Source organism: Schistocerca gregaria, chromosome 4, assembly GCF_023897955.1.
Source record: "Schistocerca gregaria isolate iqSchGreg1 chromosome 4, iqSchGreg1.2, whole genome shotgun sequence".
NCBI classification, from domain to species: domain Eukaryota; kingdom Metazoa; phylum Arthropoda; class Insecta; order Orthoptera; family Acrididae; genus Schistocerca; species Schistocerca gregaria.
Window position 1 is genome coordinate 83,200,241 of NC_064923.1, and position 27,772 is coordinate 83,228,012.

General features: G+C 38.1%; 1 protein-coding gene across 1 annotated transcript in view; it reads right to left on the minus strand.

Moving 5' to 3' along the window:
• LOC126267235 (nibrin-like) overlaps positions 1-27,772 on the minus strand; it is a 172,364-nt gene that overhangs the window by 61,972 nt on the left and 82,620 nt on the right. The window contains exons 5-6 of the mRNA XM_049972217.1: positions 21,107-21,362; positions 40-174 (exon numbers count right to left, since the gene is read on the minus strand). Of these exons, the coding sequence (XP_049828174.1) occupies positions 40-174; positions 21,107-21,362 (391 nt within the window). The remainder of the gene's footprint in view (positions 1-39; positions 175-21,106; positions 21,363-27,772) is intronic.

Genomic DNA, 27,772 nt, shown 5'->3' on the forward strand with positions numbered 1-27,772 from the left:
AGAGCAAGAAAAGAAATATGTTAATAAATTTGTAGGTACTTATGTAGTCAGCATAAAAGCTGGGCATTTGTGATGACTGGGAACTTCGATCAGCAACCTGCATAACAATTACATCTGGTGAAATGAGCTCCTGTTTTGATACTCTTGTGTCCTCTATACAAACTGGAGTTCCACCTAGAAAGAAAATGAGGCTGATGTTTACTGAACATACTGTAAATATTTATACTATACAAACTGAAGGAGGAGAATGTACTGTGTTTCTGAACTTTTATCTAGCCTAATACTGTGCCAACGCTATTCTCCACTATGACAGCCTGGCTAATCAAAGGTGCTGGCCGCTTGGTACTTGTTTTCTGTTGTATGTGACTGTGAAATGTGATCTAGTAAACTCTTTTTTGAAAAAGACTTGCATAACTGGCAATGAGAAAAGTTCTACAAAATGTGTGTTTTGTGGGCACTGAACTGCTACAATTCCTCCAGTCACATAAATACATACAAGCAGGCAGCACTGCTTCAAAAACAAGTGGACCACTAGAAAAAGCATTACCAACAGCAGCCTCAATTAATGTAAGTGCTGCACACCACAACAATTCTGGCAGCATTGCTGGCACATCTGTCTTTCAATGTATCAAAGGAAGTTTGGTAATCATATGTGTTTCTGGTGCTACAGTTCACAGTTTTTCAGGTGTTGGATGACTGCTGCAAGGTTCTATGTTCCTGTACAAGGTGCCCCCAGGCCATGAATGCAAGACATTTTTATTATTTAAATTTTACAACAAGGCCACCTTTTCATCCTTTACCTTTCAGCTGATGTGCCAACAATTGGGCAGTTAACACTAGAATAGCCCAAATCATTATCAGCAACACTGCCCTGTCAATCAAATCGTGCAGTATGATCACCTGACTTCTGAGACTGGGGGCTCTCAGAGCCATGGCAAAAACATTCCTCTCTTCTGTTCCAAGTTGCTGCTTAGTGCAGACACTAAATGGCTTAGTTTCTTTACCTTGGAATTTGCCCTTCATCTCTGAGATACCAGAGTTATCTCCCCTTGCGCCAATGGCAATCCTCACCATGTAATTTCCATGACCAAATAAACTGATACAATTTCTTTTTTTAAAGCTGAGTGCAGTATATAAATTACAGAGTACTTCTTTCCAGTGTTGGCTACACCCTCAATGGGGTGCACGAATGTTTTTGCTTTTGAGGTGCCATCTACAAATTACTAAGACATGAGCAGATGTGTGAAACCGTTATGCAGGGCCACCTGGTCCTGTGCTGTGACATGAAAGTTGAGTGCTTACTGCAGTCAGTCCAGGCTGCCTGCTGCAGTCTATCTCTTCAAACAGAGAGACAAACTCTATGTCCAGTCTTATGGCACAGGTACATTGACAACTTAAAATAAAGAAGCGAAGGACTATGTCAATTTATCCTAATAGTAATGGCAGGGCTGAAAGCGTTGATAAAACTGTTGTTCAAATGTTGTCTTATTATGTGAACTTTTGCCATTTCTAATTTTGTCCCACAATACCATGATGCAGGAAGCAACTGGGTTGCATCCCTTTGAGTTGGTTTACGATCATCCAATGCACTTCCCATTTGAAATCGAGAAATTGCAACCAGGAATGTAGTCCAGTGAAGTGAAGTCACTGGCTAAAATATTAAAGATTATTTGGAAGAGAGTTCAGCAGAAAAATGCAGATTTGTCACAGAGACAACAGCTCCATCATCCAAATCATGCAATTCCAAATTGCAGCTCCTAGATTGGAAGATTATAGTTCAATCTGATCAATTAATCAAGTATCAAGGCAGCAATATGCCATCTCCTGTAGTGGATCTAGCAATACTCAGAAAGAAAATAATGGAAACTCCACATAGGAACATCAATAATATAGGAAAAGATAGATTGCTACTTACCATAAAGAAGATATGTTACGTTGCAGACAGGCACAATTAGAAGAAACTTACATAAAGCTTTCGGCCACAGCCTTCATCAGCAAAAGAGAAACATACATAATTCATACACACAAGAAAGTACACCTCATGCAAACATGACCGAAAACTCTAGAAGCTACACTAGGGCTATTGGAATTGGCGGTTGTGCGTGCATGATGTGTGCTTGCTTGTGTATATGAATGGCAGGTGTTTCTATTTTGCTGATGAAGGCTGTGACCCAAAGCTTTATGTACGTGTCTTTTAATTGTGTCTAGCTGCAACTTCATGTGTCTTCTCTACAGTAAGTAGCAATCTATCTTTTTCCACATTGTTAAAACTCAGAAAGAACCATTCAAGACAAAAGCCAATGCTCACTAAAACTGTTACACTGCAATTGACAATGACCACTACACTCATGTTCTGCCCATCTGTAGAATTTATGGTCTAGGGATTAGGAACAAATTATATCTTATAGCTGAGGTGGGAGATAGTGTAAGTGTTTTCTATGTCATTCTATTGTTCAGCCATACTGATGATTCTGTTGTGTGTTTTCACCCCATCAGGCCGCTGATAAGATAGAATATTTTGTGTAAGTGTAGCATTTGTATCATTCCTGTAAAGTTACCTCTGTGCCTTATCGGTTTTATGCACATTAGTTTGATATTATTACTAGCTGGACAGAACTACTTCCCCACTAGATTGTTGCTAAGAGCAACAGCCTGTTCGTTGTGGACGTCTGACCTTTGTTAAACAGCAACACAGCTGATACCTCTTCTCCACCGCGTGCCACTCTGTGTTCTAATGTGGCTGTAACTTGATTCAAGAGGATTAACAGACCCCAGTGCTACTAATACGTCACTACCTTTGCATCTGTGTGTTACACACTCCCAGTTATCCCAAAATTAACCAGTATGTCTTTTTCAGCCACCTTTCACTCTTTTAGTTATTGCTCCCTATTTCATTATCTACATCTACTATCAGATGGTTTTGTCACTGTTCGCATTATTTCACTATGTTGATGCTTTGTTGTTGCATTGTTTTCACTGTTGTCTGATATGGCAAAGTTATGTTCCAAGTTTACAAAATTTGGAAACCTGCATTAGAAAAATGGTGATCACAAGCCAGTATCTTGGAGATGGCTACCATGTTGTTTTGAAGGAATATGCAGAAATAAAATTCAACTCCCCAACAAATCTGAGCACATATTGTTCAACCACCACAGCATAAGCACAACCCAGCACTCCACCACATGTCCTGCCTCCAAGTAGACAAAGGTAGTGCAATTCAGAGTCATTATTTACACCTGAATGACATAATTCAACATCTCCAGTAGACTCCATTTCTGGTTTAAACATTCTGAAGACAGCTCCGCGAAAACTTGAAGATTCACATTCTGAAGACAGTTTGTCGCACACGCAACAAATTCAATTGGTTCCTGACTAACAGTTGAATTATCACAACAAATATACACTGTTCCAGTCCTCATTATGGTTTCACTTTGTGTTCCAATTGGAATTTCACTCCACATATATACCGAGCATCACTGCATAATAGTGGACTTCTATACAAAGCATTCCACTGCTATAATCGGGGACCTGAATTTTGCCAAACAACTTAAAGACACTCTGGATGTTACAACTCAACTGAAGCATTCCTCTTATTCATTCCAGAATTTAACTTCTCCCCCAGGACACATCCTGCCTTATCAGTTCTTCTGGGCACTAACGACACTGACTAATCATGTTCATTGACCAATTTCCACTGCAAAAGTTAATGATGACTTATTTTTCTACTGCCGCAAACTGCAATTTTGTAACATTACCTAGGATTGTTGTCTTTAAATAAAACTGTGATTGTTTTGTATTTTGTAGTGATTCGAGAATTTCCACATAAATTCTGGAACCACTCAACCTTCTGCCGCCTTGAACAAGTGATGTTTCAGAGATAAGTGTGAGAGAATGAGGGCTATTTACTGCACAATACATGTCTGTGTGTGCAGGATGGACATTTTTCATGGAAAGACAAGAGTTGCGTCAGATGAGCGATGCCAACAAGTGTTTGTTGCTCGCGCCATAGAACATGTATGGAGGATGCAAGGAGTAACTACGTATTATTCCTTGGTAGTCAAATAACTGTAATTGTTATAGAAAATTCAAACATGATGTGTCTAGAGACTCTTACTTAATATTGGTGTTAGGCTTGCTAGAAGCAAGACCAGTTTTTGAATTTTTGAGTGGTTCCAAAACGAAACTCGTTTGTACATGTTAATTAATTGTTTCTAAAGTTCGAACTACGAGTGAAATATGAGAAGATGGACATATTTATATGTGGAATGCAAGAATGTTATTCTACATAGTTAACTACACCATTAATTGGTGAAAACATAAAGTTTGTATATGTACTGCACATGTTCTATCGTCAAAAGAGCGTTAGAATGTGGGGTCCGAAGTGATCAGGACTTGAAGAAAAGGGAATTTTCAAACGTAATCAAGATAAAACGATATTGTGAGTTGCCATAGCAACTATTACTAACAAGACAGGGAAAGTGTTTCTCAGAGCTGGATTCTGCATAAACGGTAAAAAGGGTTGAATATTAATAAATAACATACATGAAAAAATGCAGGGAAAATGTCAACAGTTTAGACTAAAAAGAGTTATGACGAGATCTATTCGATGATGAAGATTCAGTGTGGAGAGTAAGGAGCCCTCACGCACATCGCGGGGGCGTGGACCCCATAACCAGCAACAGACGCCAATGGCACCAGCAGCTGCTCACTGGTGCCGACTACAAATCCGTTCACTGACTCCAATGCAGAAACCAACCTTTGATGCTGCTGGCGCCCGTGCTGTTCACTGGTGCTGAATCCACTCCTGCTCACCGACACAGCCTAAAACTCAATGCTGGTTGAGCGAAAGACAATTATTTGAGTATGAAGTTAAGGATACTGTCCAAAATAGACTGTTGGTAAAGTTGTTATACTCAGAAGTGATTTTTTTAAAATGATAATGTGATCTAAAAGTAAGAAAAATATAGATAATACTAAAAAAAACTGGGGAAACATCGGAACCAGCCATGTCCATGACAGTGACAAAAGAAATGCCAGACTGGACTGAGGTAGCAAATTTAATTAAAGTCTTAAATTAGACAGCCAAAGAACAGAGTCAAATGCTCAAATTGCAACTTTACGGGAACAATTAGATGCACAAAGTAAAGAATTCACAGATCAAAATACTTCTTTAAGAAAAGAACTAAATACAACTCTAAATGCTCAGTCTTAAATTAGATTCAGTGAACACTCAATTAAATAATAAACTGAATGTTCAGAATGAGACTTCAGGGTTGTTAAGTGCTAGAATAGATGAACAAAGTAAAGAATAAAGTCAGTTATGTGAAGGCATGGGAAATTTGAAGACTGAATTTGACGTTTTAATTACTAAAGTAGAGAATTTTAAAATAGATTTGAGAGAGGAGTTATCTAGTTCGTTAAGTAGTCATGTAAACCAACTGTTCACTGACTTGAGTCAACACAGAGTAACAAACTTCAGGACTTAGTTAAAAAGTTAGAATGTGAAACTGAAGATAAATATAATTATGTAGAATCTGAATTTAGTGAAAAATTAAAATTTTGTTAAAATGTATGTAATGTTACATTTAATTCCTTAATACAGGAAATGAATACTTTGAAAGAGTGCACAGATTGACCTAAGGAAGTAATGTTGATTATTCAGTCGAAAATCCCAGGTGTTACTACACATGTTGTTAGTTCACGAGTCGATAATATCGGACAAAGTTTTAAAGAAAAAATAGGCAACTTTGACATTATAAATGTAAGTAGTTTGGCAGAACCATTTGAACTAATTAGAGATCGAGAAGTTACCGAGAGTATAATCTCGGGAAACATGGTTGCTTTTTCTAAACTCAATGATGCAAGCAAGGTTATGGATGACTTGTGTGAAGAATTCAAACTTGTCCATGACATAGTAGAAAATAGAATAATTTTACCTAATGTTGTGTTTCCTAGTGAAATGGTAATTGTTTTGCTGTGGGGAGACCTACACATAAAATTAAATAAGGAGTACTGGTCTGCACTTGCTCAAGTGAAGTTAATATCAGATCTATGGCATCCGGGTGGAGTTATATTTATTCCCCAGGGATGTTAACATTCTGTGTTAATGAGCGGAGTGACGACTGTCGGATCCCGAGTTGTTTTTGTGTTTCTTCTGTACTATTTTTCCTGCACTGAATTCCCTTCAAATCTTAAACTATTCTGTTATCTATTAATGAATTCTTAAGCTATCCGATAATTTTAGCACATAGAAAACAGGATATGATAGAAAAACAATAGACTTAAGGGAATCACGGATAAACAGTGATCCCTAGACATGAAATGAAATGAATAGAACATAGTTAATGGAAAAATAATATCATGGTACTATTCAAACAGAGTGATATCGAGAAAACATAAACTGAACAGAGTATTTTATGCATGTATAAAATATATTGTAAAGTGATTAACTAAACAACTATTTGATCGTAGTGTATAATTGTCTATTTTTATAGAATATTTTATACCTTTTATGAGATCTGATGTAAAGGGGAGGGTTTATAGTAGTTTTTGAAGGGGTGGGTAGTGTAAGTACAAACATGGCTAACACAGAACACACACCACACCTTCCAAACAACCCTTGAAGACAAGTGTGACTGATTCTTCACCATTTGCCATTCCAGAGGTGTTGCTAAGATGTTTCTTCGGGGACTTCAAAGGCGAAGGTGAGAAAGTCCGTTCTGTAGGATACGTTTAACACCATACCTCCTCTGGCTTCTCACTCAATTATCGGTGAAGTAAGGATCCTGGGGAATGGGGGGGTGGGAAGGGTTTCCTGTCTTTGGGGCTATCTTCTTTCTCTTCTTCGATCTTAGCAACCGTTTCTACTTTTTCCTTTCTTATTTCACATTCGAGGACCTATCTATCTTTTCCTCTTTCCATATTCATATACTTATATTGCATTAGTCCTTCTCATTTTCTGTGGTTTCCATTAACCTACAACTTATTTTATGTAAGTAGGCCAAAGAATTAGGCCACACACACACACACACACACACACACACACACACACACACACACACACAAATAAATAAATAAATACAATTAAAAAAACAATGATATTACACATAAAAAGGGGAGAACTGTCAAGCAATGTAGGGAGGCAGGAATGTCGTACATCGGGAAAGGATGCACACATTGTCATTTACTGTGAGGGTTCTACATCGCACATATGGTTATATAGGGACACTTTAGGGCAATATGCACACATTGTCGTTTACTATAATGGTTCTACATTATCTAGGTACGTGAAAGAAACTTATATATAAAAAAAGAACAATGACAATCCCATATTGCATATATACACAAGGATATGAAAAAACTATGATAATCCTACATCAGGGATGCATAAGAAGGAAGTGTAAGTAATTAAAGAGAGCATAAACCAAGGAGGAATTAATGAGCATAAGCCAGGGAGGAACTAATTGTGATAGTTACTGTAGGATAGTGGGAAAAGTATAACATAAGTAAATGTATAATATATTGAGTAGTGTATATAAATGTGGTGTCTACTGGAAGCTTAGAAGTGGAAGAGAAGTGGAAGAGAAGTGGAGTATTAGCAAGTGAGTGTTAAGTGTGAAGCAGACTTTATTTTCCAGAGGATATTTAATTATAGTGTACATGAAGATGTATACTTGGAAAATGGACCATGAGTCCTACTCAGGAAGGATAAAGGGGTGGGGGGCACACCCAGCATTTATTGGATATAAGGCAGATAGGCAGACCTAAGAAAGGCTGATCTATATTGTGCGGACAGGGGCACCAAGAAGGGGACTGGCCTGTACCATAGGAGAATAGAAATTAAGAGGGATGTACCTACCAAACTGGAAGGAGAAAGTGCACTCGTAGGGTAAGGACACTGATCCAAAGGGAAAATGACAGTATCGTGACAGAAGTCACACATTTTGTAGGAATCATTCTGGTAAGTATGGATTCTACATGCCACTAGCATTATTAGGTTTTATGAATGTCAGAAAGAACACGTTCATTTTTCCCTGAGTCCGTCCAGATTGCAGATGGCGATAAATAATGATACTAGCGGGTACTGAGGAAAAAATAGTACAAAAATTTAAGTGTCCATGGCATCTGGTATTTACAACTGGAAAAAGAGCAGAAACAAAAATTTTGGTCCTCTCGATTTTTTGATATTGAAAGAGCTAATTCCAGCATGGATTAAAAGGTTCACATTTTATAATTGTAGTAGAATGGAAAAATATAATGACCAAGTAATATAAACAAGAGTATTTATGATTATTAATAAAAAAGATGTACTGTTGAAAAATGAAGTGTTATCCTTTGTGACATAAATGTATATAGTAATTACATATAAAATATCACGTGTTCAATCTAAGGAGGAGGATATGTAGCGATTCGAGAATTTCCACGGAAATTCTGAAACCACTCAACCTTCTGCCGCCTCGAACACGTGATCTTTAATGTAAGTGTAACAGAGAGAGCCTATTTACTGCGCAACACATGTCAGTGCGTGCAGGATGGACGTTTATCGTGGGAAGACAAGAGTTGCATCAGACGAGCGACACTGACAAGTGTTTGCTGTTCACGTCATAGAACCTGTATGGAGGGTGCAAGGAGTAACTATGTATTATTCCTTGGCAGTCGAATAACTGTAATTGTTATAGATAATTGAAACATGATGTGTCTAGAGACTCTTACTTAATCTTGGTGTTAGACTTGCTAGAAGCCAAGCCCTGTTTTTTGAATTTCTGGTGGTTATTAAACCCATCACAATGTAATTATATTTAATTGTATCTAATGGGTATCAGTGTAGTTGACTTGCAAGAGTTTGCATGCTTATATGTGAAACTTGTGGAGATGAAAATATACCTGAACTGAAGTGAAAGTATAAGGGTACTGAGTTATTACTATCGAGAGAGAGAGCATTTTTAGTTCCTCTAACAAGTATTATTTCTTCGGAGAAGAAGTTGTGGAGATTGATGCAACCACATACCCAGAGAAGAGGATCGGCTAAACGTTTCAAGTCAGTCAACTGTAGTAAGAGAAGTGTGCAGTTCACAAACCACTTTTGCACTGCTTCTCTTGTTGCCGAAACTGTTAGAATTTGTCTTATGAATGCGTCCATTTTTTAAACGAAAGTCTTTTATTAATGTGACTATTTGTTCTTTTAATGTTTTGTTGTCATGATTTATTGTTACCATCTTTCCATTCACATTAACTGAAGTTAATTATCTCATTTTTGCAAATACACGAATTTGGGTTGAAGGAACTATGCGTCAGGTGTTATTTTAAATGATATTATTTGTTTATAAGACTCATTAATGCAATGAGAAGCATCATGTTTTTTAGTTGACATTTTAAATTGATATGGAAAAAATCATGGGATATCTCCTAATATCGTGTCAGACCTCATTTTGCCCTCTGTAGTGCACCAACTTGATATGGCATGTACTCAACAAATTGTTGGACTCTATAGCAGTCCATAATAGCAAAAGTGTTGCTGGTGTCGGATTTTGTGCATGAACTGACCTCTCGATTATGTCCCATGAATTGATAGGATCCATGTTTGGCTATCTGGGTGATCAAATCATTAGCTTGAATTGTCCAGAATGTTCTTCAGCCCATTGTGAACAAATGAACCTGATGAAATGGTGTATGGTTGTCCATCAAAATTCCATCCATGAATGGCTGTAAATTGTCTCCAAGTACCCAAACATAACCATTTCGAGTCAATAATCTGTTCAGTTGGACCAGGGGACACAGTGCATATAAACACAGCCCACACCATTATGGAGCTACCATCAGCATGCATGGTGCCTTGTTGACAACCTGAGTCCATGGCTTTGTGGGGTCTGCACCATACTCCAATCCTACCATCACTCTTAACAACTGAAAACTGGACTCATCTGACCAGGCCAGGGTTTTCCAGTCACCTAGGGTCCTCCTGATATGATCACAAGTGTAGGAGAGACACTGAAGGTGACATTGTGCTGTTAGCCTAGGCACCTGTGTTGGCTGTCTGCTGCCAAAGCCCATTAACACCATATTTTGCTGCACTGTCCTAATGGTTATGTTGGTCGTATGTCCCACATTGATTTCTGTAGTTATTTCACACAGTGTTGCTTGTCTATTTGCACTGACAAATCTATGCAAATGCCACTGCTCTCATTCATTACATGAAAGCTGTCGGTCACTGCATTGTTTGTGGTGAGAGGTAATGCCTGAAATTTGGTATTCTTGGCACACTAGTGACACTGTGGGTCTCCGAATATTGTATTCTCTAATGATTTCCAAAATGGAATGTCTCATCCATCTAGTTCCAACTACCTCTCTGCATTCCTAGTCTGTTAATTCCCATCATGTGGTCATAGTCATGTTGGAAACCTTTTCATATGAAACACATGAGTACCAATGATAACTCCACCAACACACTGCCCTTTTATACTTTGTGTATGCAACAGAACCACCAACTGTATATGTGCATATCACTATTCCATGACTTTTGTCACCTCAGTGTATACCTTTGTTAATTAAATCTATTTAATTTCATATGTCATTCTGGTTGATGATCACAAAGATTTAATCAAGTAAATGACTTAGTGGCAGCCACACATTAATATACTTTCAGTTACACAACTTTTATTTGGCCAATTAAATAGTTACAGTTTTACTTAGGGGATGCAATTGTTGATGCTAATGAACTCAAAATAAATTTCACTTACAATACTTCAATTCTCGCAGATTAGAAATAAAACAAACTGTTGCATTTCAGAATTTTGTTCCATGACTTTGACCTCCCTTATTGCCAGGTTGACAATCAATTGGTGCCATCTTTGTGGTTACCCAGTCACCATAAGGACTCTGGATGCTGTGTACTTACGTAGTCTTAAAGAAACTAACCACAGCCTAATGAGCAAGCCTTTCAATGTTGCGCACCTCCTATTCTATTACAAACCACGCAAGGACCACCATTATTTCTTCTAATAATACTAGAAATCAATCATTCATTTACTTTATTAATTAAAAAAAGATTTGTAAACATTCATTGGTTATTTTTATGTTATGTGCTAATCCTTGTCATATGAGTGTTTCAGTTGCTTGTACTCCTTAACACTGTCTCTGAAACCAACTTCAGCTACCTTTGTCATGCCGCCACTGTCACAATCCTGTGTCATGTTAACAATTATACTCAGATTACAAGATTTGAACTGTTAAATAGAATTAAAATATTGAACTGTTGAATGAAATTAAAATACTGCCAGCCCCACATTGAAGGCCCACAGATATTGTTGAATTCACATATGATGAATTCTTTCATGGAGAGGGGATGAGATGTACAAGGTATGTCTAGACACTGAACCTAAATTTTACAAACAGTCTGCCTTTTCCTCCATCGCCTGTCAGCTGATGTGAGCTCAATTGACTGATTCATGCTGGAATTGGCCAAATTGTCATCCGCAGAACTACCCTACCAGACAAATAACAGCACATGATCAAAAGACTTGTGAGACTCAGAGCTCTTGGAACCGTGTCCAAAAAATGTCTCTCTCTTCTGTTCCAAGCCAATGCCTTGAGCAACTGCTAAATGGCCTAGTTTCTTTCTTTTGGTGCTTTCCCTTCTCTCAGATGGGCGTAGGGCTACTGGAGCTACCTTCTCTAATCCCCGTGGAAATCTCACCATGTAACCCCCTCCATGAGCAAATAAACTGAAATGGTTTCTTTTTTCTAAACTTGAGTACCATTTATTAATTACAAGCCCACACCAATTTTGAAGCCTGACTATATGTTCGAGGGGGTGTACATTCCTTTTACAGATTGCTCCAGAATTTTTTTCATTTTATGTAAATTAACTTGCTTGTTAGACCTGGCAGAGGTGTCATTCAAGAAAATGTGTGGAACTTTATCATTACAATACTCACAAAAGAATAACTTTGTAACCACTAAGTTAGAATTCCACCTTTGCCTTAAGTGGCCAGTAGAATCCAAACTGCTCATGGATCACAGTTTTGCAAGGATATAGCAGAAAGCACAAATTTATACTGCATGTCCCATTTCTGAAAATTCCTACACTGAGTTGTCAATCAGAACCTTTTGGTTTAGTTAGCTTCTGAAAAATAAGTACTTAAACTAGATGACCTATCTTTAAACAAAATAATCTGAATCTCAAAAATTTGGGAGATAGCCCTAGTAAGCAGTCAATATTTCCAAGAGGTGGCAGAGGTGGCAACTGTCAAAGAATCAATTCAGTACATGTTTTATCAGTATGAAAAATTATGTTACAGTTTTCTCCAGTGTTATAAATCTGCACCAACTGAGTCTTTAGTTGAGTCAATCTGTATTGGTGGCTTGGTGTTGCAGATCAAGCACATGCTCTGTCTTGTATGCTTGGTTTGAGATCAGGACAGATTGACAGCATCACTGTGACTCTTATACAGCAACTAACAAACAAGGACAAACCACTGTGGCTTGCCAGAATGCAGAAAACCAATGGTGCAGTTTTTGGTTAACTATCGTCCTTTGCAAACAAGGATACAGCATTACATCCTGAGCATCAAGAAATTAAATTCCAAATCAACTTACAAGTATCAATGCCTTTTATAAAGTTCACTACTATAAAAAAAATCTTTGGTTATCATCGCTCGTGATATATCATCAATGGCTACCAACAGACTTTCCACAAAAGGCCACTTTCAGGCAGAAGTGTCATACAAACAAGTAATCCGTACAGCAGTCTTTAATGAAGTAAGCAACAACAGAAAACATTTTGAGGTTAGATGCATTTTTCTTGTTTGTATTTTCATTTCAAGACAGAGTAAATACACTTTCTTGCAACATTAGTTTCCAGGGAATAAGTGATTTGTTAATCATATTTGCACCTATATTTTTGTCTATGTTGGGCCATGCAAATAATGTAGATGATTATGTATACTGAAGCGAAATGTACGTCCACATTTGCCCTGGGTGCACCCTATTTTGTTTGCACAACAAGCAGATAATCAACCACTACTAGAAACTCTGTCTAGGCCTTGGCTAGGGCATTTATTTATGAGATCCTTTCTTCCAGCAGTACTATTTCACCACAAGACCTGCAGGAGAGATTCTCTGAACTTTGAAAAGTAGAAGGATTTTACTGTCAGAATGGAAGCTATGAGGATGGACTGTGAAGTGTGACTGGATAACTATATTAGTAAGAGTATGGTAATCAATAAGAGCACTGCCCACAAAAGGCATGGTTCATTGGTCAAGTCCTGGGCCAGCACACAGTTTTAATCTACTGGGAAGCTAAAAAACAACACACATTCTGCTGCAAAGAGGAAGATCCATTCTGAAGAACTATACATGCAAATCCAGAGTGTTGTTGAACCTGTAACATCCAATGAAATCAGTAATTATCAGGGAGTGTAATGAGCTCTCTGCTTGTGCAGTGACATCAAAGGAACCACAACCTCTTAATTTACAAACCTACATGCATCCTATTTCATACCCGGAAGAAATCCTAACAAAATGAAAGTGTGGCACATACTTGTTCAAGCCTAATCTAGCTGAACCTACATTCAGTTACCATCAAATCGAGCATCCAAAACATTATGTCCATTACGGACTTTACCAGTGTTAAGAGTTCACCATGTGGTAGAGCTATTAATTTAGCAAAATCCCAACAATTCTTAGAACAAATAAAACAACAAATTCCTTCATGTGAACACTATCTTAACATTTTAGTATTGTTGAAAAGTCTTGTGGCATATATTTACAAAATCTACATAACTATTCATAGTTCTGCATTGACCACTGCTTAACAAGATCTTGTTGAATCTTGCTGAAAAACAGAGACCCCTTCTCTAGTCCACTGCTTCATTGCAAGACGAGTGGGAAGGGAAATAATGGAACATTTTACACCACACTAACTTCCACTTCACTAACTTTTCCATATAACTTTGTACTAAACAATTTCCAAATACTAGCTTCACAAAGAGATCAAAATGACAACAATAAACTCAAATTATATGGCACAGTTGTGTTAGGAAAGTAAGAAAGATGAACAAAAGGCATTTGAACAATGGATCCAGTAAGAAGGGACTCTGACTGGGTAACAACTGCTGCCGATACAATAACATACTTAAGACTGTTGTTAAACAGCAAGTTTAGAAGGTATTTGCTGAATCCTGTACAAAAACAGCAAACAAATGTGTAGGCAATAAAATAGTTACTAAAGCAGGGTGTCCACCAGAGTTACACGGCAAGTGATCTGGCGCATGATGTGGCACAACATGCATTTAACTTGCAACTTCAGACAGAACACATACATCTAATGGAACACCATCTATCAGTCTGAAACAACATAACTGAGTGGTACAGCATGCTATGCCACTGCCATATGAATGCAGCGAACTCCACTTTTGCAGTGTGCCATGTGTATGCTACTGATAGGTTGGGTATGTTTCTGCTTTGGTTGTGCAATTATCTCTGTACCCAGGAAAATGACGTACAATCCTGAGGTCAAGACAGACTTTGTTGATCTTGTGGAGAAATACCCCCACATTTATGATCAAGGAAAAGTGTGGGATATGATAGCATGTAAAATACCATAGACATATGCGATAATCAAAATTCCTTTAATTTATTTGTGGAATTGGAAGAAGGTATAGAACCAAATAGAAATACATAAAGTGTCTTTCTATAATTTAATCTCAAATATTTTTACTGATTTGCTGAATCCCTAGCATACATACATACTTCATTCTGAAAAGACAATGCACTAATTCAGTTAAGAAAGAAACTACGCAGCTCATTTCTCAATTGCATAACACTGTTGGTTTTCTGGCTTTTGATATAATTTCTCATAGAGTGGTCTACATTGTGCTACATAGCTGTTTTAAAACATACACCATCATGAATACGCATAATGTTATGAAAAAAATTGCTATATCGCCCATGGGGAGATGCGTGATAAGAAATAAGAAGACACAGGTAAATGAAAACACAGGTTTATTATGACCAAAGTAGAGAGATTTAACAATGAAAGAAAACTCTTTTCAATAAAATATAACGCAACTTTTCTGACACTAACAGGCATATGCCTGGAACATGCAGTGAATAAATGTAGTGGATGTGAATACTAAGCCACTGATAAACCCTAATGACGGAGGTTAAGCATTTGGCATAGCTGGTCAACAGGTATGGCTCAGGATATCGCTGGAAAGTCGTAGGTCCTGCTGTGGTGGCTTCTGATGGGGCTCTGACTGGTGGGCTGCTGCTAAGAGTTGGCATATGAACTGGCCCACATCTCCAATGGAGTGAATTGCCGACACGTTGGCTTGCGCCAACTTTTATAGCCAGGACGTGGTGGAATTTGTGCTGATCCAATTCCATACATGTGACACGGCAGAGGACGTAAGTCCCTGGCAAGGAGAACCTCTGGTGGCACTTGTCCTGCTGTGTGTCGTCCTTGTTGTCATCGATGCAGTCCAGAGAGACAATGTCTTGTACATATGCAACCCCGTGATGCTTCAGTGTCTGAGGGGTTGGCAATCTCTTTAGGTGAATGGCAGGTACATGGAACAAACAGATCGTTTGAACTATCATATTCATGTCATAATATATTGAACCATCCAACACCTGAATCACTGACACTAATATACAAACCAAAAATTCTATAGACCTTCTTCCCTTAGGTAATCTGTAATTAAATGTGTGTCTTTAATTAGTTAGTTGTCTATGAGGGCATGTTCTCATTATGTATTTTGTTAGAGCAAAAAGTACAACTGCAACAAAATAACAAGGGAATCTGCAAGCTTGTCCTGGCAAAAGTGTAGGGTCCAGAAGTGGAAGCACAACTCCAAACAATGATTTACCGGAAGAACTCTCTTTTAATACTATATCATCAGTGTTTCAGCCACACACTCCGCAATATTAATTGATAAAAATAATCCATCTGCACCTGAAAAAGCAAATGAGACTATGAATTGTAATTATAAGGTGTTTATCCACATTTAGAAGAAGCTTTAACTTTGATGCGCTTGCTGTTGTAAATACAGTTCAGCAGATTCCACAGTTTCCAGTGACTGGTTTTTTCAAGATTTAAATCAGTGATTCAGACTGCATATCTTCTTATATTGTCTTTGATGTTTCAGCCACAATTCTTTGATGGGTAGTGTGTCATTGGGAAAAATAAATAAATAAGGAAAGAGGGAGACATAAATAGCTCTTTAAATACCTTAAAAATACCACAACTGTTCACATTAGTATGCCAGTAAGGATGTACTCAACAACATCTTTCAGGCTTTCATTGATTAACATCAATCAGGTTGACTAAAGCCAAAATACCTTCCACATCCAAAAATGACATGATGTACTTTTACGAATGCCATATCATTTCTATTGACGTTGAGTACCTGTCATGTCACGCCACTGCCATGTATCTGCCATGCCACACTTCATGTCACTTGTCACATCACATCAGAGAGCACCCTGCATAAGAAGCTTAGGAACTTGAAATTGTGTTTGGAGAATAAGGTGAGTGGGAGGGGGGCTTGGGAGAATTTAGGGAGGAGAGTGGGGTGAAGGGCCTTAGGGGTGAGTAAAGTATGATATGGACTCATATACGATGCACTGAAAGGAACCTATGTTGTGACAATGAGACACTCAAAGCAGATAAATGCTGTTCTCCATTACCTAGGCCTTGCGCTTTTATCCATGTGACTGCTCCTGCCCATGGGATTGGACAAAGGTGTTATTACATTACATTAATACTTGTTCCATAGATCATGGAACACATTTTGTAATGAGATGGAAAGTGTCAATTTACCATAAGTAGTCTTTAAATGATACAATTTTTTTTCAGTTACTACTTCATTTCTAAAAATTCATCTATTGAGTAGAAACAGGTGTCATTCAGAAATTCTTTTAATTTATGTTTAAATGCTATTTGGTTGGCTATCTGTCAAACTTTTAATGCTTTTTGGCAAATGATAAAAGATTTGTGTGGCAGTATAACTCACCCCTTTCTGTGCTGAGGTCAAATTTAATCCAGAATAGTGAAGATCATTCTTTCTTCTAGTGTTGCGGGCACCATTCTTGACACCTCCCCCAAACACCATGCTTGACACCTCCCCAGTTAGAGGACTCTGCTGATTTTTGCAGACTGTCTATACTGTTAATTTCGCCCTTCTGCATTCTTCCAGTTAAATATGAATTAAACAATTGGTGCACTGTCCCACACATACCACAATACTTAGCTTATCTAGAAGAATTTCATGATTCACACAGTCAAAAGCCTTTGAGAGATCACAAAATATCACAATGAGTGATGTCCAGTTATTCAGAGCAATTAATATCTGATCAGTGAAAGCATATATAGCATTTTCTTCTGAATAGCCTTTCTGAAAACCAAATTGACATTTTCTCAGTAGTTCATTTCTACAAATATGTGAAGTTACTCTTGAATACATTACTTTTAATTTTGGATAAAGCTGTCAGAAGTGAGATTGGGCAGTAGTTGTTAGCATCAGACCTATCCCCTCTTTTCTGCAATGGTTTAATAATAGCATATTTGAGTCTACCTGGAAAAATGCCCTGTTTCAGTAAGCTATTACATATGTGGCTGACAATCCTACTTAACAGTTGGGAACAAACTCTCAGGACTCTGCTGGAAATGCCATGCGAGCTTTTACTTTTGAGTGAATTTATTATTTTCCTAATTTCAGTAGGAGAGGTGGGCTGAATTAGAATTTTACCAAATCACATACGTATTGTCTCTTCCATATGCTACCTTGCATTTTCTAATGAATAGCTGGATCCTATTTTCTCTACAACACTTAATGATGGCTATTAAATTTTAAATCTCCCGTGGCCTGGGCTCCTGGATGACTTTTCTGAATTGTACCCCTTTCCCTAAACCTCTCCAGTACTTTTCCTTCATCTCTCTTCCTTCTCCTCCAACTCTTCTGCCAGAAGAAGGAGCCAATGGGGCTGAAAGGAGTAGATTTGTTTTGTCTCTCCATTTAGATTATATTATCAATAATTGATTATTTTTGTTTTCATTGAGTTTGATACAAATACAGTCTTCCTGTGCCCTCAGCACGACCTGAAATAGCATTTACCAGTGTGGAAATTGATTGCAAAAGTTTCAACTCATTTTTGGTACGGCTAAATCAGCAGACATCAAGGTCTGCATACCTCCCTAATCTTAGAATAAAAATTAGATGGAGCCATCTGAAAGGCACACACATGTGTGTGCGCGTGCACCAAAACAAACACAAACACAAACACACACACACACACACACACACACACACACACACACACACACACACACTGTACTGCAGTTAATTCCATACACCTTTCCTGTGGATTTGAGTGAATACTTCATATCTACAGCCTCTGCCATCCATGGCACTCAAGTGTACTTTAGTATCACTAAAAGAAGCATGAACACCTGACACAAGGAATTCAAGACAAATTATTATCTAGCCAGCATAGATGAATCAGCAGTTGCCAATCATGCATCAGGACCAGGTGACCACCAAACACAATTCTACACAACTATGGCTCTGAGCACTATGGGACAGAACATCTGAGGTCATCTGTCGTCTACACAACTATGTTCAAGTCTAATTACAACTACTCCAAAACATACGAAGGGTGAAACAAAACAAACTGCTTAAATTCACCCACTAACTGGAGATAAACTACCAACTTTATTTTAATTTTGTGGTCTCTTGAGACTTTTCAGACAGTAGCAAAAAACAAATAATATAATGTGACTACAAATTAACAGTGGCTGTTTGTATCAGTACCAGTATTTGCTTTAGTGAAACAATAAAGGTTGGAGAATCCAAAAAATCACATCCACAGTCTCTGCCAGAACTTTCTGAGGCAGGAGACAAATATTATGCAGAAAAGATATGCCTTACATCAGGATTTCCTTCCAGCAAGCTGGGTGGGAACTTGATGAAAAATATGCTTCCATTGGTTTCTGTCCTGGTATAGCTTTTCCCTCTCCACTACATCCCATGTTACTCCTCTCCTCTTGAGATCTTCCTTAACCTGGTCTGTCCATCTCTTTCTAGGCCACCCAATTGGTCTGCTTCCTGGTACCTCCATCTCCAAATACTGGCATGGAGTTCATACTGGGTGCATTTGCTTCACATGACCAAACCACTTCAACTCAAAGCACTCACCTTCTCCTCTGTAGCAATGTCATCTGCAGGTCTCTCCTTACATAATTATTCCTGACTCTGTCTCTCCTAGTCTTTGTAGAGCTGACCTAAGGAACTTCACATGCTTGTATTTGACTCTCAACTCTCTTATTTATGACACAGGCCTCTAGACTATACGTCATGATTGGCAGGAGATAAGTTTTATACATGGTCTGTTTGGTTCTTAGAGGGACTTCCTTGTCCCAGATTAGATTTCATACTTGATGGAAGAAGCTAGATCCTTTTGTTATTCTGTTTAAGGCTTCTATTTTGGAACTTCGATTGTGTGATATGATGCTACCCAGATAATTGAAGCTTTTCACACATTCAACCTTCTCCTCTTACAGTATGATGTTACAAGGTGTGGGTGTCCTGCTCACCTTCATAGCCACTTTCTTGTTGCTACTCACAGTTAAATGAATTTTTTAAATTTTGTGTTAAAGTAATCTAGTTTCCTCTGAACCTCCATTTCCATCTCTCCCCAAATGGCGATGTCATCAGCAAAAACAAAAACACTGAGATCTCCATTCTCTTCTTCCTTGATTTCTTTCATGATTGTGTCCATAAGTGTAATGAAGCATAAAGGGGAGAGCGAATTGCCTTGCTGAACACCTTTCTTTGTCTTAAACGATTTTGATCTTCCACCTCCTACTTGTACACTACTCTCACAACCATCGTACAGCATCTGCACTTTTTAAATAATGAATCAGGATCATTATGTTTTCTCATTTATTCCCATATTTTATCCCTTAGTACACTGTCATATGCTTTCTCCAAATCCACGAATACTATTATCAAGTCCTTTCCTTTTTCCCAATACTTCTCCATTAACTGATGAAGGGAGAAAATGAGCTCTATTGTTCCCCTATTACTTCTGAACCCATGCTGTTGTTACTGCAATTGGTGTCCAAGAATTTTCTGCAAACCTTTTTTTTATGACCTTTTCCATTATCTTAATGCAGTGTGATAACAGTGTGATTCCTCGGTAGTTGGTGCATTTCATTCTACTACCGTTCTTGAACAACTGTATTATAATTCCTTTTTTCCATTCATCCGACACTTTGTTTTCTTTCCTTATTACGCTCAGCACCCGGTGTAACCATGTATTCCATGGATTCCTGTGGCTTTAATCATATTCGCTGTCAGCTCATCTACTCCAGCTGACTTCCCACTTTTTGTCTGTTTCAGGGGATTCTCAGAGAGAGATTGGATCCTGTTCCTCCTCTAATTCAATGACTCCAGTGTCACTTTATTGTGCACCTTCCCCATTCTGTAAGACTTCAAAATAATACTTCATCTCTTCTCTGATATCTTCCATGTCCCTGACAATAAGCCCACCCTCTGTTTCAATCGCTTTTATGTCTTCTCTACCAGATATTTTACTTTTCAATAACCCATATAGCAGTTTTTCATTTCCTTTGCTATCCTGCTCTAGATTCTGGGTGAATATTTCCCAGCTCTTCTCCTTTTCTTCTTCCACAATTCTCTTTGCTTGGAGTTTCTTTTGTCAGTATTCCTTCTCCAGTGTTATCACCTTGTGTTCATCTTTTGGCACCAGCCCCTGGTTTTGATTTCCTTTTTCAAACTCCATGTTTTTCTTTGCCATGTTATGTTTTTTAATTCTGTCTTTTACTCTATCGTTCCACCAATTGGTTTTTTTGTCTTTCACTTTACCCCTTGTTTTGCCACATAGCTGCACAGCACTGTTAACTATTGATTAACATCCCAACTGAATGTCCCAATAATCAGACGACAACACCTGTGTTATTCAACCTGTTACTGTAATAATATGGTGATCAAAAACCATAAGTATCTATGTTCATTACATGGCTTTCATATTTCAGATTTTTAATTGTTATAAGATACACTTCATACAATACATAATATTTCCATACCTGCAGCCAACACAAGACATTGGTGTTGGTTACAATGTGCTCTGGTAAAAAACAAAAACTTCTTTCCCCTGAAAAGAGTTTTCCTCTTCTCATTAACTTTAAATGAAACTTCGTTTTTCTTTATTGTTGTTTCTCCAAGTGGAGGAATGAACTCTTCATAATCAGGAATGGGTAGGTTTGCTTCAGCTGATGCCAAATATTTGTTCCACATTTCTGGTGTAACTATTGGTTTCCCATCAGCAAGAGCACAGACTGCCTGGAAGAACAGAGGAGGGGAAAAAAAATCATATAAAACAATGGAAAGTCCAGGTTAGAATAGCTGTTGTTAAAGTTTTGTATAAAGTTGACAATGAAATAAATCTATGTCTTCTGCAAAAAATAAACAGAAGAAATAGGTAATGAAATACAAGAACAAAAGGTCTTACTTCAGATTACATTTTTAAAATATTATTTTACAACATCTTATACCAGAATCATCAGTATTTGCCTGTCTAAACTGCTGCCCCTTATGATTTGCCATGACTGTTTTCTCAACATCGACTTACAACATGGATTCAGAATCTATAGTGTAGTTAAATGCAGTATGCTGAGTAAATTGGAGCAGTGGGCTTGTATATGAGCTAAAATTTCCTATTCTGCGAAAACTCCTTGAGCATACTTCACAACAATAGTACATGTACCCAGCAGAGAAACAACTCCAGAACATCCAAGACTTGCATCTCTACTTACAAAAGTTGCAAAGAGAGTGATAATCTGCTGGGTTCCAGCCACATACAAATTTGGGCTATGAACCAATGAATGGAAAACCCATCCAAGGACACCACCAAAATCCTCCCTCTGACACACTTAACTGTTCTTCTATCTGCAGTGCTTTTACTACTGAAGCTCAGAGAGAGTCTGAGTGATTTATGTGAAGGACAACTATCTGAGCACAGTGGCATCCATTATCTAGGCTTAATGCAGCCACTTTCAGCCTAAGAGATGAGTTGAGATGAGATGAGCATGCCTCCAAATAGGACACCGTTCTGTAAAACACAGACTCCTTCTACTCTGGCAAGAATCTCTACCAAAGTGTAGTAAACAGGTTTGCTGGGGACATGTCCTCTACTTTGGAAGAAGAAAGATTTAGGTTTAATACAATGTCACGGCACAATTGAGGTGTTCCCCGGAAAAACAACTTAATATCCATTAAGCGGTAGGGACACACACACACACACACACACACACACACACACACACACTCTCTCTCTCTCTCTCTCTCTCTCTCTCTCTCTCTCTCTCTCTCTCTCTAAGTGGTTTAACTTTTTCAAGCTTTTGGAGCCAGTGGCTCCTTCTTCTGGTAGAAGAGTTGAAGGGGAAGGAAGACGGGTGAAGGAAAAGGACTGGAAAAGTTTGGGGAAAGGGGTACAGTTCAGAAAAGTCACCAAAACCCAAGTCACGGGAGACTTTCTGGACAGGATGAGAAGGAAATCTATCTACCTTTCTATCCACTTACATTATACTGTTGTTGTTTTTGTTGTTATATTAGTGTCCATTAAGTTGTTCTTCCATTTACTGTAGTAACTGCAGCTGTACAAGCCCGTCTATGGGCACACAAATTATCATTACTCTCCGACAGACACAATGCCCTCTAGAAACATTTGATGGCTGTGCTGTTCCAAGTCACCATTCCACTGGCTGCAGTAGCCAGCAGACAACACCCACATTGCTTCTCCTAATGCTGCATGTCCGCTATTCTGAGATGTATTTTTCAGTGACGCGACATCATTACCATGGAATTTACATTTGCCAAGATCACTTAGGAAGTAAACAAATTATGGGAAATGATTGTGATATTATATCCAGTATGGAGGGTTATTATGAGAACCAACTAATTGGAAGGAAATGTAAAATTCAGAAAGGGAAGTGGAAGACAGAAGTTGCGAAGAAGAAGAAGAGAAATTCAGGACAGTGTTATGTTTCACCAAAAACTGTTAAGAAAGTTTGTTCTAAGAAATTTGCAGTCAGTAAGAAATGTTTCACGAAGGAATGCTATCTAAAAATATGCCCAAAAGATCAAGTACAGATCCATGAATGATTTTGGCTATAGTGGCAAGAATACAAAAGATACATTGATGTTAAGTTTAATTGAAAAGAAAACACCACCACGAATATCTAATGGACCTAGGTCTGGTCAGAATCATAGTTCCATCTACACAGACCAGCTAAAATGCAACGATAATAGGACAGTAGTCTGTAAATTCCTATTTTGAAGTACCTTGAAAGTTACCGACAGACTTTTGAAAACAGTGTTAAAGGTGTTGGGTGCAACTGCTCTTACAGTAGAAGCCAAAAGAGGGAAACACAGCAACAGATGTTATAAAACTGCAACAGAAATTTGGGACATGGTCTGCTCTCACCAGGACCAGTTTTCTCCCAAATCACTGCATTATTGTCAAGGCAAGTCCAGAAGGAAATATTTTGACAACCTTGACCTTAGTGTTGCAAAATTATTCACATCATTCAGAGATCATCTTCTCCATGAAATGAATACAGTACTCCAGATGAAGTATAAAACTTATATAAGTTCTTTAGCGAGAATAATCCTTACTCATTTTGAAAAGAACGAACTGATAACTGTGATATCTGCAAGGAGTGTCACGTTATATTGAGTGTCCATGCAAATGGTCTTTGTAAAGATGTTTATGAATAACGTAAACTAAAGGCTGCAGAGTAAAATAAACTCAAGGACAAGACTTTCACATTGGTCAAACTTGGCAACACAGATACCTCAGTACTTGAGTCTGGTTATGCACAGAACCTGCCTCTGCTTACACTGAGCATTACTGCACAGATCTAAGAGAGGCTACTGTGGCTCTATGTATTTCATGTTCACTGTCATAATGTACATTTTATTGATTACTCAAAGTTTCAGCAAAAAAAGATTCAAATTCTGTTTGTTCCATGTTATATGACTTCATAAGTAGGAAACAGTGGGTAACAGAAGAGATACTGAATTTAATTGATGAAAGGAGAAAATACAAAAATACAGTAAATGAAGCAGGCAAAAAGGAATACAAACGTCTCAAAAATGAGATCGACAGGAAGCGCAAAACGGCTAAGCAGGGTTGGCTAGAGGACATATGTAAGGATGTAGAGGCTTATCTCATGAGGGGTAAGATAGATACTGCTTACAGGAAAATTAAAGATACCTTTGGAGAAAAGAGAACCACTTGCATAAATATCAAGAGCTCAGAAGTTCTAAGCAAAGAAGGGAAAGCACAAAGGTGGAAGGCGTATATAGAGGGTCTATACAGGGGTGATGTTCTTGAGGACAATATTCTGGAAATGGAAGAGGATGTAGATGAAGATGAAATGGGAGATATGATACTTGGTGAAGAGTTTGACAGAGCACTGAAAGACCTAAGTCGAAACAAGGCCCCTGGAGTAGACAACATTCCATTAAAACTACTGACAGCCTTGGGAGAGCCAGTCCTGACAAAACTCTACCATCTGGTGAGCAACATGTATGAGACAGGCGAAATACCCTCAGACTTCAAGAAGAATATAATAATTCCAATCCCAAAGAAAGCAGGTGTTGACAGATGTGAAAATTACTGAACTATTAGTTTAATAAGTCACAGCTGCAAAATACTAACGCGAATTCTTTACAGACAAATGGAAAAACTGATAGAAGCCGACCTTGGGGAAGATCAATTTGGATTCCGGGGAAATGTTGGAACACATGAGGCAATACTGACCCTACGACTTATCTTAGAAGAAAGATTAAGGAAAGGCAAACCTACATTTCTAGAATTCCTAGACTTAGAGAAAACTTTTGACAATGTAGACTGGAATACTCTCTTTCAAATTCTGAAGGTGGCAGGGGTAAAATACAAGGAGCGAAAGGCTATTTACAATTTGCACAGAAACCAGATGGCAGTTACAAGAGTCGAGGGACATGAAAGGGAAGGAGTGGTTGGGAAGGGAGTGAGACAGGGTTGTAGCCTCTCCCCAATGCTATTCAATCTGTATATTGAGCTAGCAATAAAGGAAACAAAAGAAAAGTTCAGAGCAGGCATTAATATCCATGGAGAAGCAATAAAAACTTTGGGGTTTGCAGATGACATGGTAATTCTATCAGAGACAGCAAAGAACTTGCAACAGCAGTTGAACAGAATGGACAGTGTCTTGTAAGGAGGATATAAGATGAACATCAACAAAAGCAAAACGAGGATAATGGAATGCAGTCGAATTAAGTCGGGTGATGCTGAGGGAATTAGATTAGGAAATGAGACACTTAAAGTAGTAAATGAGTTTTGCTATTTGGGGAGCAAAATAATTGATGATGGTTGAAGTAGAGAGGATATAAAATGTAGACTGGCAATGGCAAGGAAAGCGTTTCTGAAGAAGATAAATTTGTTAACATCGAGTATTGATTTAAGTGCCAGGAAGTCGTTTCCGAAAGTATTTGTATGGAGTGTAGCCATGTATGGAAGCAAAACATGGACGATAAATAGTTTGTACAAGAAGAGAATAGAAGATTTATAATGTGGTGTTACAGAAGAATGCTGAAGATTAGATGGGTAGATCATATAACGAGTGAGAAGGTATTGAATAGAATTGGGGAGAGGAGGAGTTTGTGGCACAACTTGACTAGAAGAAGGGATCGGTTTGGTAGGACATGTTCTGAGGCATCAAGGGATCAGCAATTTAGTACTGGAGGGCATCGTGGAGGATAAAGATCATAGAGGTAGACCAAGAGATGAATACACTTCGCACATTTAGAAGGATGTAGGCTGCAGTAGGTCCTGGGAGATGAAGAAGCTTGCACAGGATAGAGTAGCATGGAGAGCTGCATCAAACCAGTCTCAGGACTGAAGACCACAACAACAACAACAACAACAACTAGTAGGAAACTCCAGAAGCCAAATAAAATTAAGATTATAATACTTCTACCGGATCTGTGTGGAGGGCAAAATAAAAATAAGTTCGTGGAATGATGTTGTACTTGATTTTCAGAATCAAACAATGTAACCATACAACATGTATTTCCAGTTCAGGGACAGGGACAGGCCTATATGAAAAAATCCTAAGGAATATTGAAAACACTGTGAAATTGCACCAGTATATTTCAGTTCCGAGCTGCAGAAAGAATCTAGCATTCTTTAAGGTGGTGAAAGGAATCGACATTATTGAGGACTTGGCACCAGCTTTATCACCATATTATGTCACAAAACCCAAAGGAAAGACACTATTTGGAAAAAAAAGTAATTTTGTATTACAATGGAAACACGTTTTTCGTCTCATCTACTAATGCAGGAACATTCAGTCCTTACCAAATAAAGAAACGAGGATGTATTATGCAATTGCAGGAGATGGACATGATGATAGCAAAGACATCTTGTCCTGAGATTCTGGATGCAAAGAAGAATATTGTCAAAAGTTCTACACCTGTGACAGACAATGGCTGCTCAGGATGCAAAACAGACACGTGATCACTAGTAACCACACACAAACTGTCACATATCATTGTTAAGGATGGTATTGTGTTTGCAGCTGAATACATGCATTTCTTTCACTTTGTGTATTATTACGTTAAGACCAAGTTCTTATGTGTTATGTTTGTTAGTTCTGAAAACTAATTATATTTGTTGGATAAAAATATATTTTGTTGCTTTATGGTCTGAGTACCCTACTTTTAGATTTAGCGACTGTTTAATAGTGAAATGTGGAAAATGTTATTTTCTTGTTGATGTTATACAGTGATCTATGGGAAAACAATTTAAGTGTGGTATTGTATTAACAGTTCAAACCAGTAAGAAAGTTGCACATAGTACACAATCACATCATTTAGTCTGAAACAATAACGAAGCATCTCTATTAGACTGTAATTTTGTCCATGTACGAGGGACTGTAATGAATGAAAACATGTCAAACATTTGATGCTCTGTATCTCGATTTCCATATATTGCAATTAAGATGTTGTGCCAGAGAATGCTCAATTGGAATCAGCCAACTCATTAAAATACCTAGCTGTAAAAATTTGTGGGGATACGAAATAGAATGATCGAATTGGGTCATTCATAGATAAGGCAGTTGGCTGAATATAAGCAATCGTTATTCCCACTTTCCACATGTGAAAGGAATGGGAAGGAACTCTAATAACTGGTACAATGGCAAGTACCCTTTGCCATGCACTTCACAGCAGTTTGTAGAATGTAGATATAAATGGGCATATGATTAGCGAAACTGAATAGTTCAAACCTCTAGGTGTTCAGATAGATAGTAAACTGTTGTGGAAAGTCCAAGTTCAGGATCTTGTTCAAAGACTTAATGCTGCCATTTTTACTATTCAAACGGTATCTGAAGTATGTGATCATTCGACATGAAAATTAGTTCAAATGGTTCAAATGGCTCTGAGCACTATGGGACTCAGCATCATAGGTCCTAAGTCCCCTAGAACTTAGAACTACTTAAACCTAACTAACCTAAGGACATCACAAACATCCATGCCCGAGGCAGGATTCGAACCTGCGACTGTAGGAGTCCCGCGGTTCCAGACTGCAGTGCCAGAACCGCACGGCCACCGCGGCCGTCTGAAAATTAGTCTACTTTGCTTATTTTCATTCACTTATGTCATATAGTGTTATATTTTGGGGTAACTCTCTCCATTCTAAAAGGATA